The 12,644-nt window shown below is 44.1% G+C and overlaps 1 protein-coding gene across 2 annotated transcripts in view; it reads right to left on the reverse strand.

Moving 5' to 3' along the window:
• The window catches only part of ABCC4 (ATP binding cassette subfamily C member 4 (PEL blood group)), a 197,467-nt gene that overhangs the window by 56,744 nt on the left and 128,079 nt on the right, over positions 1–12,644 (reverse strand). Inside the window, exons 21-25 of one of the 2 annotated variants that reach the window (XM_077343893.1) lie at positions 9,370–9,520; positions 6,652–6,771; positions 5,257–5,367; positions 3,711–3,811; positions 2,834–3,025 (exon numbers count right to left, since the gene is read on the reverse strand). In XM_077343893.1, coding sequence (XP_077200008.1) covers positions 2,834–3,025; positions 3,711–3,811; positions 5,257–5,367; positions 6,652–6,771; positions 9,370–9,520 — 675 coding nt within the window. Of the gene's footprint in view, positions 1–2,833; positions 3,026–3,710; positions 3,812–5,256; positions 5,368–6,651; positions 6,772–9,369; positions 9,521–12,644 lie in introns of those variants that run through there. The other variant, XR_013232181.1, reaches the window with a different exon arrangement.

Consider the following 12,644-nt stretch of genomic DNA (forward strand, 5'->3'; position numbering starts at 1 on the left):
TCATGCAAAGCCACCTCAACAACAGTAAAAGCCAGGATGATTTTTTTTCTCTCCCTCCCACCCCCTGGAAAAATAATTCTCTTTCAGAATTTAACGAGGTGGGTGAGAAGGCGTTTTAGAACCATGCAAACTATGATCACAGGAAGCACCCAACTGCACATCTAATCTAACCCGTAACCTAAGAAATTATATTCTACCGTGGCTCTCCCAAATCCCTACCAATTCCTTCCTGAGTATGACGAATGCAAGAGAACTCACAAGTAGGACTGGGCACTTCAGCATCTGAAGCAGCCATTCCCACCCGAGGCAGCCAGTGCCACGTTGCAGGGGCGGGGAGATGCGGTGCTGGCATGCCAGTTGGTGCACCAGCACCCATGCCCCCCTCCCCCCATGCCATGGGTTCCTTTGGGCAGGAACAGCCGCTTCGGACGCCAAAGCACTCAACCCTACTCACAAGCTGGCCAGACAGCGTATTGGATTGTTGAATTATTCTTAAGGTGGTTCTGCCCTTAAGGATGAGAATGCTTTTGCCAGAAAAGAACTGGACAGATCTTCTATTCCGTCTCTGTTGCAGGTCTTTATGCTGGGGATGAGCCAAAGGACTCTTTAGTCCCTATAGCCCCTCCTACCTTGCTTGTAGTGCAAAATAAGGTGAATCAGTGAAACCAGCACCACCCAAGACAGTTGCAGCACCATACTAGACTTCCCTTTGTCAATCTACCGTAAATTGTCATTTTTGCATTTCGTAAGCCTGCTTCAAATCCAAATGTGAGAGAATGTGGGGTATAAACACTTCAAAATATCAATTCTAAAGATAAATGTAGTAAGTCTGTCCCGATCTGGATGGCCCAGGTTAGCTTGATCTGGTCAGATCTCAGGAGCTAAGCAGGGTTGGACCTGTTCTGTTTTTGGATGGAAGACCACCAAGGGAAGTTCAGGGTTGACACGATAATGTTAGCAATTAATTAATGACACTCTCCACCACCACCAGATGAACTCAAGGGTTACTATACAAAGACAGGCAATGGCAAACCGCCTCTGAACAGCTCTTGCCTTGCAAACTCTAAGGGGGGGGGGATTACACCATGAGTTGGGCACAACTAGGTGGCACTTCACAGACATACACCCCAACACATGTTGAGTGTCCTTGTCTCTATACAAGACATACACCAATGTACAACCTCTACACCAGGATCTTACCTCCTTTTCCATAATTATTGTTTCCAGAAAATTAATATACATACAATGCCACATTTGAAGACTAGGGAAATGCAAAGACACTTTTCACTTGCAAAAATTTGGTTGGGATCCAGGAAGTGTAAACTTGCAACTGTTTATGCATGGGGGAGTGGGGAGGGCTACAGACTGAAGAACTGCCCCTCCCTCACAACTCATGAATATATGCTTTAGATGTGCACATGGGGGCTTTTGGTTCCAACCGAAGCCTGTACACAACACCTATTCACCCAAAGACTTCTCTCTCATGCACACCCATTCAATTCACACAGTTGTCACTACTGCTTCAATAGACCTATTATTTTCCTACCAATAGCACAGCCTCCCCTTTAGACTCAGGGCATCACTCTCACCCACCCATATAGAGAGGGGTGTATAAATGATTTCTAAGCTCTTGTAATATTAAAGGAAAAGGTAAAGGTAACCCCTGTGCAAGCACCGGGTCATGTCTGACCCTTGGGGTGATGCCCTCTAGCGTTTTCATGGCAGACTCAATACGGGGTGGTTTGCCAGTGCCTTCCCCAGTCATTACCATTTACCCCCCAGCAAGCTGGGTACTCATTTTACCAACCTCGGAAGGAGGGAAGGCTGAGTCAACCTTGAGCCAGCTGCTGGGATTGAACTCCCAGCCTCATGGGCAGACAGCTTCAGACAGCATGTCTGCTGCCTTACCACTCTGCGCCACAAGAGGCTCTTTTTCTTGAGATATTACAGGACCTCAACCAATGGCTAAGGGAGACATCAAAGACGTCTAGGTTACCCTTGTTGGTAAAGTTTGAATATTCAAGCGGAGGAGAGTTGCTTAATGAATAAAATAGTTTCATTGTAGAAAGAAACAACTTTGTATAGAAAGATATGAGAGAAAGTCCTGTCTTTTGGAAACAATCATTCTGTCTGTTCTGGAGGCAAGCAGGGAGGAAATGTGCTCAAAGGAGCAGGAAGTCTCCAACTGAGCCAACCAGGACACTGGAGGAATTCCCTCTTCTAACTATGCTAACCACACATCTCCTCTGGTGCCCCCTGCAAAACACTCATATTCTGTTCAATCATGCACACTGTAGATCTTGTATATTCTAAGAACCTTCAGGTTTTGCACATCATATGGGCCAAAAAGTAATGTCTGCACGTAAGAAAGGCAGAACTGGAATGTAAAATGTTATTCTCTGTGTTTCTTACTACTTTTATCTATCTATCTATCTATCTATCTATCTATCTATCTATCTATCTATCTATCTATCTATCTATCTATCTATCTATCTATCTATCTATCTATCTATCTATCTATCTATCTATCTAATCTATCTAATCTATCTATCTATCTATCTATCGTATGGCATGTGTAATGTAACCGGGAGATCTAGGAATTGTCTGGCAGTCAGGCAAAGGGACGTTCGGAAGTGGTTTGTCTTTGCCTACCTCCATATTCCTTGGAGGTCTCCCATCCAAATACTAGCCACAGTCGGCCCTACTTAGTGTCTGAGATCTGATGGGCTCAGGCTTGTCTGGGGTGTCCAGATGGGGCCTATGTGTAAGTATAGCTGACATAGCTAAAACATGATGAAAATTAGATTGTGTTATGATTTAGTCGCATGCCTACCTTCTCTTTTGACTTGATTAAGGCAGATAAATGTCTCAGCACCAAAGGTCCATCTAAGCTGTAAGTGAAGCTCACGTTTTCGAACGCTATAACGCCTTGCATCGGCCACTCAGGAGGTGGGTGTTTGTCTGACTCCCAAGCAGCTTCCTTTTCGAGCTCTGTGTATTCCAATACTCTTTCAACTGAAATCATCTGTAGGGGTAAAAGAGCAAAGTAAATTTAATTCATCTGGTAATTGCAATCCATGGACATCTCGAGAGCCACCATTGGGCCACCCCTGCTCTGTGCCCAGAAAGGAGCCTCCATACTCCCATCAAATATTTCCATTTTTTCTTGAAGTGGTTGGTCACTGTCATGAGGAGGGGGGAACAGAAACAGCCTCTATTTTGGGCAAAAAATTCAATTTCAGAAACTGGCAATCCTGATTTAAGAAGTGGGGCCCATGTTTTGTCCCCAGTTTAAGAGTGTTGCATACTTCAATGTCTATTTGCCCTCTGGGGTGAGATATGGTTCTTATTCTTGTTGAGGGGAGTAAATAAATAACAGCCTGGCGTATTGATGAGCAGTTTGCTACTAAGTAAATAAGGCACATTAGTGCCGTCTGGGCAGGGACAGGCATCTGACAGTCTGGACTGCCACATTTTACAGATGGGCACAACGATCAGCTGATTGTTTCTAACACTACCTGAATGATGATTGTGCTCATTTAAGTTTCCATTAGTCTGAAGAAAAATTATCCCCGGACAAAGACCTTTAAGCAAGTAATGACATTTCTCTACAATGCCCAAGGAACATTTGATGGGCTATCTGGACTGTTTTCAAACTATAGCACAAAAGAGTGTAAAGGCTTCAAAAAGGAGCAAATGGATAACGTTACCAAGTTTTCAATCTCGGCGCTCTGTCGGACTCCCCACTGGAACATTCCCATGAGAGTGATTGCATAGGACAGAGCTAAACCGACTTGCCCCGCATTTAGAGCTGCAGGAGGAGAGACAAGGCACGTTTTTCAAAACACGGACAACTTCAGAATAATCTTGTTTTATTTTTTAATAATATAGTACTTTATGAAGAACAGAGCTTCAAAATGTATTCAGTACAACTCTACCTGTGCAGTCAAAACAGATTCTTAGAGTATTTCCTACGGCCACAGCAAGATGAAGTTGAAGCAAAAGTACAGAATAGGTCATTTATATTTGGAGAACCCCAGTGATTTTAGATCAAAGCAGATTAACACAAGACTCCCCAAATCCCAAGAAACAAAAAAGTAATAATTAAAGAGGGGTTGCCATGTTAATTTGTTCCCTGTCCCCCACCTCCCAAAATTAAACAGGAATCTACCAACATTTAAAAATATATATCCCAGCATAAATATTTGTGAGTCAAAGAACATATCAAAGCTCAGCAGCTGACGGCTGCAAAAAACTCTAGTTTTCATTGACTGAAAAGAGATATTCTGAGCAACTAGCCAGCTTGCTGAGATGCTATGGAATGTTGGGGAACATTCCAACCTTACAGTAAAAAAAACCCCACTCCTGGCAATAGATAGGACTGAGTTCTGCTTCTAGGAAAGAAAATAATTTGGATGTAGTGGTTGATAGTATATATGAGGGTCGAACAAGAGATTGTGTATATAAATACAAGAGCATATGATGAGAATGGAGAAAATGCATGCAACTGAGCATGAAAGAATGAAGGGCAGTGGACACACACCAGCAAAAAGGAGAATGTAAGGTGGTCTCCATGTAATATTGAAACTTCAATATGAACATAAACATTTTTGAACAAGTCGTCCCTGCTATGTTGTCTGACTAGCAAACAGATACAAACACCACTGTATCAACAACAGTTGGGTCAAGAATAAAAATGGTGTTTTCCCTAACACCTTTGCCGACTAGAGTTCTGACTGTTCCTAAGCCTCATACTTGACGGAGCCAGAGATCATGCTGCCTTTCAAACCTTTTATACCTCCTCAGCAGCCAAACCCAACTTTTAGAAAATCAGTATGCTGAGGCTACAAAAGGCTAGGTTAGGCTTAGATTCACTGGCAGTATTTAATTTGACAGATGGAGGAGGTATGAGACAGGCCTGGAGCCTTGGGAAGAAACTTGAAATCTACTAGCTTATTCATAGTCAAATTGCTAGATACATTGGCCTCAGAGAGAGAGATCAGCATCTAAAAATAAGCATTTGACTCAGTCGCGGCTTTAAAAACAATCAGAGGGAAATATGAATGCAAAGCCATAGTATAAAGCAGGGGTGGTCAAACTGTGGCCCTCCAGATGTCCATGGACTACAATTCCCATGAGCCCCTGCCAGCGAACGCTGGCAGGGGCTCATGGGAATTGTAGTCCATGGCCATCTGGAGGGCCACAGTTTGACTACCCCTGGTATAAAGTGTTGTTTCCCTCTGGGGGCATACTTACTCTGTGCAAGCAGCAAGCACCCGAAGGCAACGGCCACCACGAAGACAGCACAGATGGCATCCAGGCGAACAGCAAACCATCTAGAGGTAGTCAAAAATAAGAACCAAGCCTCTAAAAAGAAAAAGAAAAAAAGGGGGGAGAGGTTTCGGTTTTTCTTTTTTATGAAGTCATCAAGTTCCAAGCTTAACTCATAGAACAAAAAGCAAACTCTCCGAGACCAGTTCAGGAAGTAACCCGATTATTCAGTGAGGCAGCCTAAAGAATCTACTGTATGATGCAGCTTGTTGTTATTTTTGTTTTCCTGCTAAGTCACAGCTGACTTATGGGGACCCTGTGGAGTTTTAAAGCAGGAGGCTTCCAGAGGTGGTAATAATCTGGTGATCTACCTTCCAAATACAGTTGAGGGCCGACCTTTCTTACTTCCAAAATCTGACAAGATCAGTTCAGCCTGGGCTGTCCATGTCAGAGCACATGACACTGTATTGACAGAAGATTCCACTTGCCATTCTCAACATTACAGTTGAAGAAACTTGCCACCGAAATTATAATTTAATAGACAGTAACAAACTATCTATGAACTTTGGAGAGTGGAAGGGTCAACATCCATAGACCCCCCCCCCCCAGCCATCCATGCCCTGAACCAGTCTGACCTCTCAGGGGGCCTATTTAAGTTATCGTTCCCGTCATATCGTTGTTGATGAAGATTCAGAACCACTGTTGGATTATTATTGATGTTATTTTTGACTATGTTATCTGTTAGATCGTTCCATGTATCCCGCCGTGATGTTGTATGTAAACCACCCTGAGCCGTATGGAAGGGCGGTTGTAAAATGTAAGTAAGTAAGTAAGTAAGTAAGTAAGTAAGTAAGTAAGTAAAGAAGGCAGGCAGGCAGGCAGGCAGGCAGGCAGGCAGGCAGGCAGGCAGGCAGGCAGGCAGGCAGGCAGGCAGGCAGGCAGGCAGGCAGAAAGAAAGAAAGAAAGAAAGAAAGAAAGAAAGAAAGAAAGAAAGAAAGAAAGAAAGAAAGAAAGAAAGAAAGAAAGAAAGAAAGAAAGAAAGAAAGAAAGAAAGAAAGAAAGAAAGAAAGAAAGAAAGAAAGAAATTTTTTAAAATTAAAAATTCCATCCTTATTTAGGCAGATAGATCCACCCCCTCCCAAAGTGGCCAATGAGGGCCCTGAAGGGGGTGAGAAGGGGAGGGGTCCTTGCTATTTAAACTTTTGCCAGCCAAGACTCCTCTCACTTCTGGGGGACACGGCAACCCCAGCTGACATCACTTCCTGGTACCTTGAAGCCTGAAAAATATTTCAGCAGTACCTCCAGGTTCGAAAGATTGAAAAAGACTGGTCTAAACAAACACAATTTAAAAGCAAAACATCTGCTTTAGATTTTGCAAACCTGAGTGCAGGTCTTGATGGGCATCGAACAGCTCTTGGAATCTCTGCTCCGCTTTAAAAGCTCGAATGGTCCAAAGTCCCTGGAGAGATGACGACAGATGGGAGAATACTGGGCTTCGAGCTGCAAGGTGGAGATTGTGGATATTGTGACCCATCAGCACTGCTCACTCTTACTGCTAGACACTACATGTATCTGAATAAACGTATGCCATTTACTACCCAAGAAACAAGACATAAGAAAGGGCAGTTTCTTCCTAGGGTTTCTTATTAACAAGCTATGCTGTGGCTTTCCAAGACATTCTGTTCAAGTTTATGGAAGTAAAGGTAAAGGTATCCCCTGTGCAAGCACTGGGTCATGTCTGACCCTTGGGGTGATGCCCTCTAGCGTTTTCATGGCAGACTCAACACGGGGTGGTTTGTCAGTGCCTTCCCCAGTCATTACCGTTCACCCCCCTCCAGCAAGCTGGGTACTCATTTTACCGACCTCAGAAGGATGGAAGGCTGAGTCAACCTTGAGCCGGCTGTTGGGATCGAACTCCCAGCCTCATGGGCAGAGCTTCAGACAGCATGTTGCTGCCTTACCACTCTGCACCACAAGAGGCTCATTTATGGAAGTACGACATCTTTTTCAGACAATGTTTCAATGGACTGGGGAAAGGGAGATACAGACTTCCACAAGAGGAAGTCCTGAGTAAATTGTACCCTAATGCATGAATATTATTCACTGGAGAAGACCGCTGCAGAAGGAGGAGCAAGCAGGGCTTTCTAAGCTCCAAGGAAGAATGAATTAGTACAGTGAGGGACCGAGGTTTGTCCTGCCAAGGATATGGGCTTTCTGAGAAGAGACACTGACCATCAAGTGTCAGACAGAAGTAGTTTTGGGGTTTAGATGATGCAGGATGGCCTTTTGCCTCCAAGTCATGATGGTAGCCTGAGGGAGGAGAAGGCATGTGATAAAGAACACCTTCTGCAAATGCCCCAAGATTGCAAACACCTATCTAGTTTAAACCAACACAGCACTCTGTGAATATTAACAAGCCAATACAGTACAGGAGAGTTTAGCTCTCCCACAAGTACATTATGGTAATTCTTGTAACCCACATTCTGTCAGCCTTAGTTTTGCCATTGATCAAGCCAGAAGCGACACAGCTCAGAGACAGCGACACAGCTCTTTCCCACCTCTACACAAATTCAAGCTTTCTTTCCCTGCTCTTAGCTTTCATCATGCTTAAGCATTGTGGCTGGGCCAATTTAGCCATGGTTAATTTTTACTTCTCTGATCACTGACTTGCATTTTATGTGCCAAAGTCTATGCTCCCTTTTATTTACCTCAGACTAGTCTTTCACCACTTAAAGGAACCCTGCTTGTTCCAAAATGCATCTCATGCTCCCTGATAGTGGCAGGTCTGCCATTCTCGGAGTGGAACCCATCTAACAAGATCCTAAGAGTCTTATCTGTATGCCTAATTGGCCTTTCCTTGCTTCTCCAGGTCAGCCACCTTGGTCTAAAGCAGTGGTCCCCAACCTTTTTATCACCGGGGACCACTCAACGCCTTTTACTGAGGCCCGGTGGGAGGGTAGTTTACTCCTCTACTCTCAACCATTGCCCTAGCGCTCTCTGATTGCTATGGTAATGTTTAAACATCCCTTCAAAATAAGATACAGACACACCACAACAATGAAGTGTGTTGTAAAGGGCTGGGGGGGATGAAGTAAAGGGCCGGGGGGGGGGGGGAGAAGGTGTCCTTCAGGGCCCACCTCCAATTAGTCGAAGGACCACATGTGGTCCGCAGCCCACAGGTTGGGGATCGCTAGCCTAAAGGGTGTGAACTCATTCCCTGAAAACCAGGAACTCCTTACACTGAACATACACCCATGACTTCTGTTCAGCTGGCAGATAGTCATACATGCTGCACTCAGTACAATAGACTGGATAGCTCTTAAACCTCTGGTGGCATTCTACCTTCATAATCGCTGATCCTTCATTAATTCCTTTCTCCCATGGCAGATCTCTGACTCTCCTACTCCACGCTGTTCCTGAGGTTCCCTTTCTCCCCAGAGCAAAATTTTCCAGATCACTTTGAGCTACAGTGTAGACTAGTGGATAACCTATTCTGCTAGTGAAACTGCTTTAGTGAGGATAGATTTACTATGGGATCCAAGTCAGAGGCTAATCCAAATCTAATTAAGCCTACTGTACAGGGAGTAAAAGTAGGGCACAAGGGGATCTAACAGAGGCTGAAGCAAGAACAAACAAATCAAATTTGAAAATCAATATTAAGACTATGGCTTGCACAAGAGGTATAAAACCAACCCTCCTCCTAAACCATTAGCAATATTTTAACATCCCATGTTATTAAATCAATATTTCAAATTATATATATGGCCCTAGAAAGAGGATCAAAAAATCCAGAGACCAGGGCCATGTATAGATAAGGGGGATTTTTTGTGTGTGTTCAAACCTAGATATTATGAAATCTCACATGATCACAGTTAGAATGTGAGGTTGTCTAACAACAACTAAGGCAGTAGAATCTGGGCCCAGGCAGCTGTACCCGGATATTAGCTTGGAGGAAAGCAGCGATAGCAAATACGGGGAAAGGAAGCTGGATAACGTGAGGACGTTGTGGAGACTAGGACTTCCTTCTTTGGTCATTTTTATGGGTCCTCAGCTTATTATACTCTCATCTAAAAAATCAAATCATAACAACACACTTACTTGTAGACTCTAGACGTTTAATATCTCTTGATGTATCCAAGAAATATCGACGAAGAAAGATAAAAAGAATAAGAAGTGGGACTAAAGGGATGAGAATCCATGGAATCACAACAACAGCTACTCCAACTACGCCACAAATCTGAAACAGAACCTGCAAAAACAAAATCACACAGCAGTCTGATTAAGCCCAAAGTCCCCTTTTTGTTTTTTTGTTTTTTTAATGGGTTTTTTTTAAAGGGTAAAAAGATAAAAACCATTCATTTCAGTTCCTGAAGCAACCCAATACCTTTCATTCTGGCATCTAGATGCTTTTGGTTTCCTGGCTGACAGTCCCCAATTTTCTAATCCTTTCTTTGCTGTTCACTTCCTACCTACACCTAGTCCACAGCACTTCCTGATCTTAGGTCCCATTTGTAGTGTTCTTAAGTTCTACTGTCTCCATGTCTTCACGCCCCTATACTTCCAACTACCTCCTGTTTTATCCCACCTACTTTTATCTGTCTCTGTATAGACAGACATAAAATGCTTTACCTAAAGATATGTTCACAGAAGTTCACTTTATCAGATTCGCACCTGAGGAAAACTGTTAAAACAAGGAGAAGGGGGAAAAGATTATAAGACAAAGTATTCTTTATTTTGGGATTTGAGGGTTCTAGTGATACTAAGCTACAACCATACTTTGTTGCAGCACTAGAGCTGTTGTTGGTGAAGCAATATATTATTAATATACCAACAAAACTGGGATGCAAATTAGAAGGGAAAATTCTTAGGGTGACTAAGATGGAAGTCTGACTCCATCTTTGTAATGAATTTCAGATGAGTCTGCACCATCTGATCACTATCAGATTTACAATAGGGAGGATCACTCTAACAATCACGCATTTTGGAAAATCAAACTTGCATGCAAATGAACTTTTAATGAAGTAATCTCCAAAGGCAGGCACAGCTAAGTATAAATAGCAACTTAGCTCATCTTTTTTTTTTTAATTGAGAGATTTAATTGCCTATTTTCCCAACAGGTTGAATGGCATCCTTGGAAAATGGAAGCACATCTCACAACAATACTGTTGTTAAGAGCAGGAATCTGAAGGACCGACCGTATGCAGATGCAAAAATTCAACATTAGACATACATACATACATATACACATATATTCACACTGCTATTCTTCTCCTTTACCTCTCTTCTCCATTAAAACAACCATCCACCAGCCATATAATTGAGGCCAGTATGTATGGAAGATCATGGAATATCTTTTAGGCCTCTCCTGCCAATTTGGTTCTCCCCACCTATAAAGGGAGGGCTATATCAGATGGTGACTTGCAGGCAAATTAATTGAATGAAACCATGCTGTTACCTTATAAATTAGTTTTACATGTATTTGTGTTATTGATTATTTGATGGTTTAATTGTTTTATACTTGTGAGCTGACTCAAGATGTCTGGTTCAAGAAGGGCAGGTTATAAATATAAATAAATAAATAAATACATCATCATACCATGTTTCTCCAAAACCAGGAGTACCCAATGTTGTGGAAACTATGAACATTTTTGGAATGCCAAGAACAAGAAATGCTTGCCAAACCAAAGCATTTCTATTATGGTGTATGTGTGCATGTATGGGAGACCAATCACAAAGTGTTGGGAGATTCAACATCTGTAAACCGCTCCTGTGGAGCGGTATAAATAAAACACTAAGGGGTAAAGGTGAGGAGAGAGGGCGGGCTGAGTCCGTGATAAAAACTTGGAGGGGCCAATCACTGGCTGGTTGGCCCGTCCTCGGCTGGGCTGGCCAGGGAGTCGCTGCAGCAAGGAAGCTGCCTTCCCTGCGGGTAAGTCCTCTGGCCGGCTTACCCTCACCCTCAGGAAAGGAGTAGGGATGCCGTGTCAAAGACACAGAGTCCCTGTTCCTTTCCTGCCCGGGGTCCCTTCATGTGGGGGAAAGGAGCAGGGCTGCCCGTCTTTGACTCCATGCTCCTTTCCCGCCTGGGGTTCCTTTGCCCTCAGGAAAGGAGCAGGGTCTGTGATTCGGCAGCCCTGCTCCTTTCCCGCCAGCCATGCAGCTGACTTGGGCGGGGAGGGGGGACCATGGGAAAGGAGCAGGGCCGCCGCATCACAGACGCAGCAGCCCTACTCCTTTCCCGCCCACGAACTGCGGCTGTGGAGGCTGCGCCCGGCCTCCAGCCGCAGGACCGCCATGCCCCCGGAAGCCTTCGCCCAGTGAAGGCTTCGCCGGGAATGGGGCCTAGCGTCCATTTTATTTTAAAATAAAATGGGCTTTCCCCCTAGTACTGTTATGAAGTTCCATGCTAAACATCCTCCTACGATGGAGAGGAGACAGCTGTTTTGAAATGGGCTACTCTATTCTATTCCTACTCTAGTGAAATAGAAGAAAAGCAGGATTGACTCTTGAGTTTGAGGAACAAGTAAGTAGGCACCAAGAACCATAGTGGCAAATGCCATGCTACCCATGGACAGAATTCTGAAGGACCCTGTTCTAAAGTAAAATTCAAGGCAAATGTGGGATGTAATGCTTTGGGAAAACATGACCAAGAATTTCAAGGGAAGAAAGAGAATTGTGGTGACACAGGAGAATAAACTCTTTTAGTTCACTGCCTCATCTAAAAAAATTCTTATTTGCTACAACCAACCAGGTGACTTTAGGAATGTTTATTCAGCTAATCTGACCTGGAAAATAACAGGCTGTATCTTTATTTTTAGCGGGGGGGGGGGGGCTATTCAAATCGGCTGGCCTGAAAAATAAAAACAATTAGGGATATCTGCAATCAGAGTACTTTAAAGCAGTTTTCCCCAACCCCCTGTCCAGAGACCGGTCCCGGTCCGTCGATCAGTCGGTACCAGGCCGCTGCTCCTCCTTGTCCTCCTCCTCGGCTGCTGCCTTGGGGACTGCCCTGCCAGTCTGCCGCTGGCTCACCTTTGATGCTCTCCAGCGGCAGCCATGTCTGGGGATCCCCCTCAGCGTGGCACCATACAGCTGATACTGGCAGCGCCCCCCAGTGGGCAGTGGGCAGCGGGAAGACAGGGGCGATGATGGGAAAGCAAGGCGGTGGCATCCCTAGGCAAAAGACTACCCAACCCCCGGGCCTCAGTAAAATTTTCAAGCGTTGACCGGTGTCCGGTGATAAGAAGGTTGGGGACCACTGCTTTAAAGGACTCTGTCCTTTAAATGCCTTCAGAGATCATTCACAGCACCACGACTTGCAAATGGCATTTAAATTTTAAAGGGACCACATTTTCTATTAAGTTTAGATGCCT

Source organism: Paroedura picta, chromosome 6 (genome assembly GCF_049243985.1).
Source record: "Paroedura picta isolate Pp20150507F chromosome 6, Ppicta_v3.0, whole genome shotgun sequence".
Classification (NCBI taxonomy): domain Eukaryota; kingdom Metazoa; phylum Chordata; class Lepidosauria; order Squamata; family Gekkonidae; genus Paroedura; species Paroedura picta.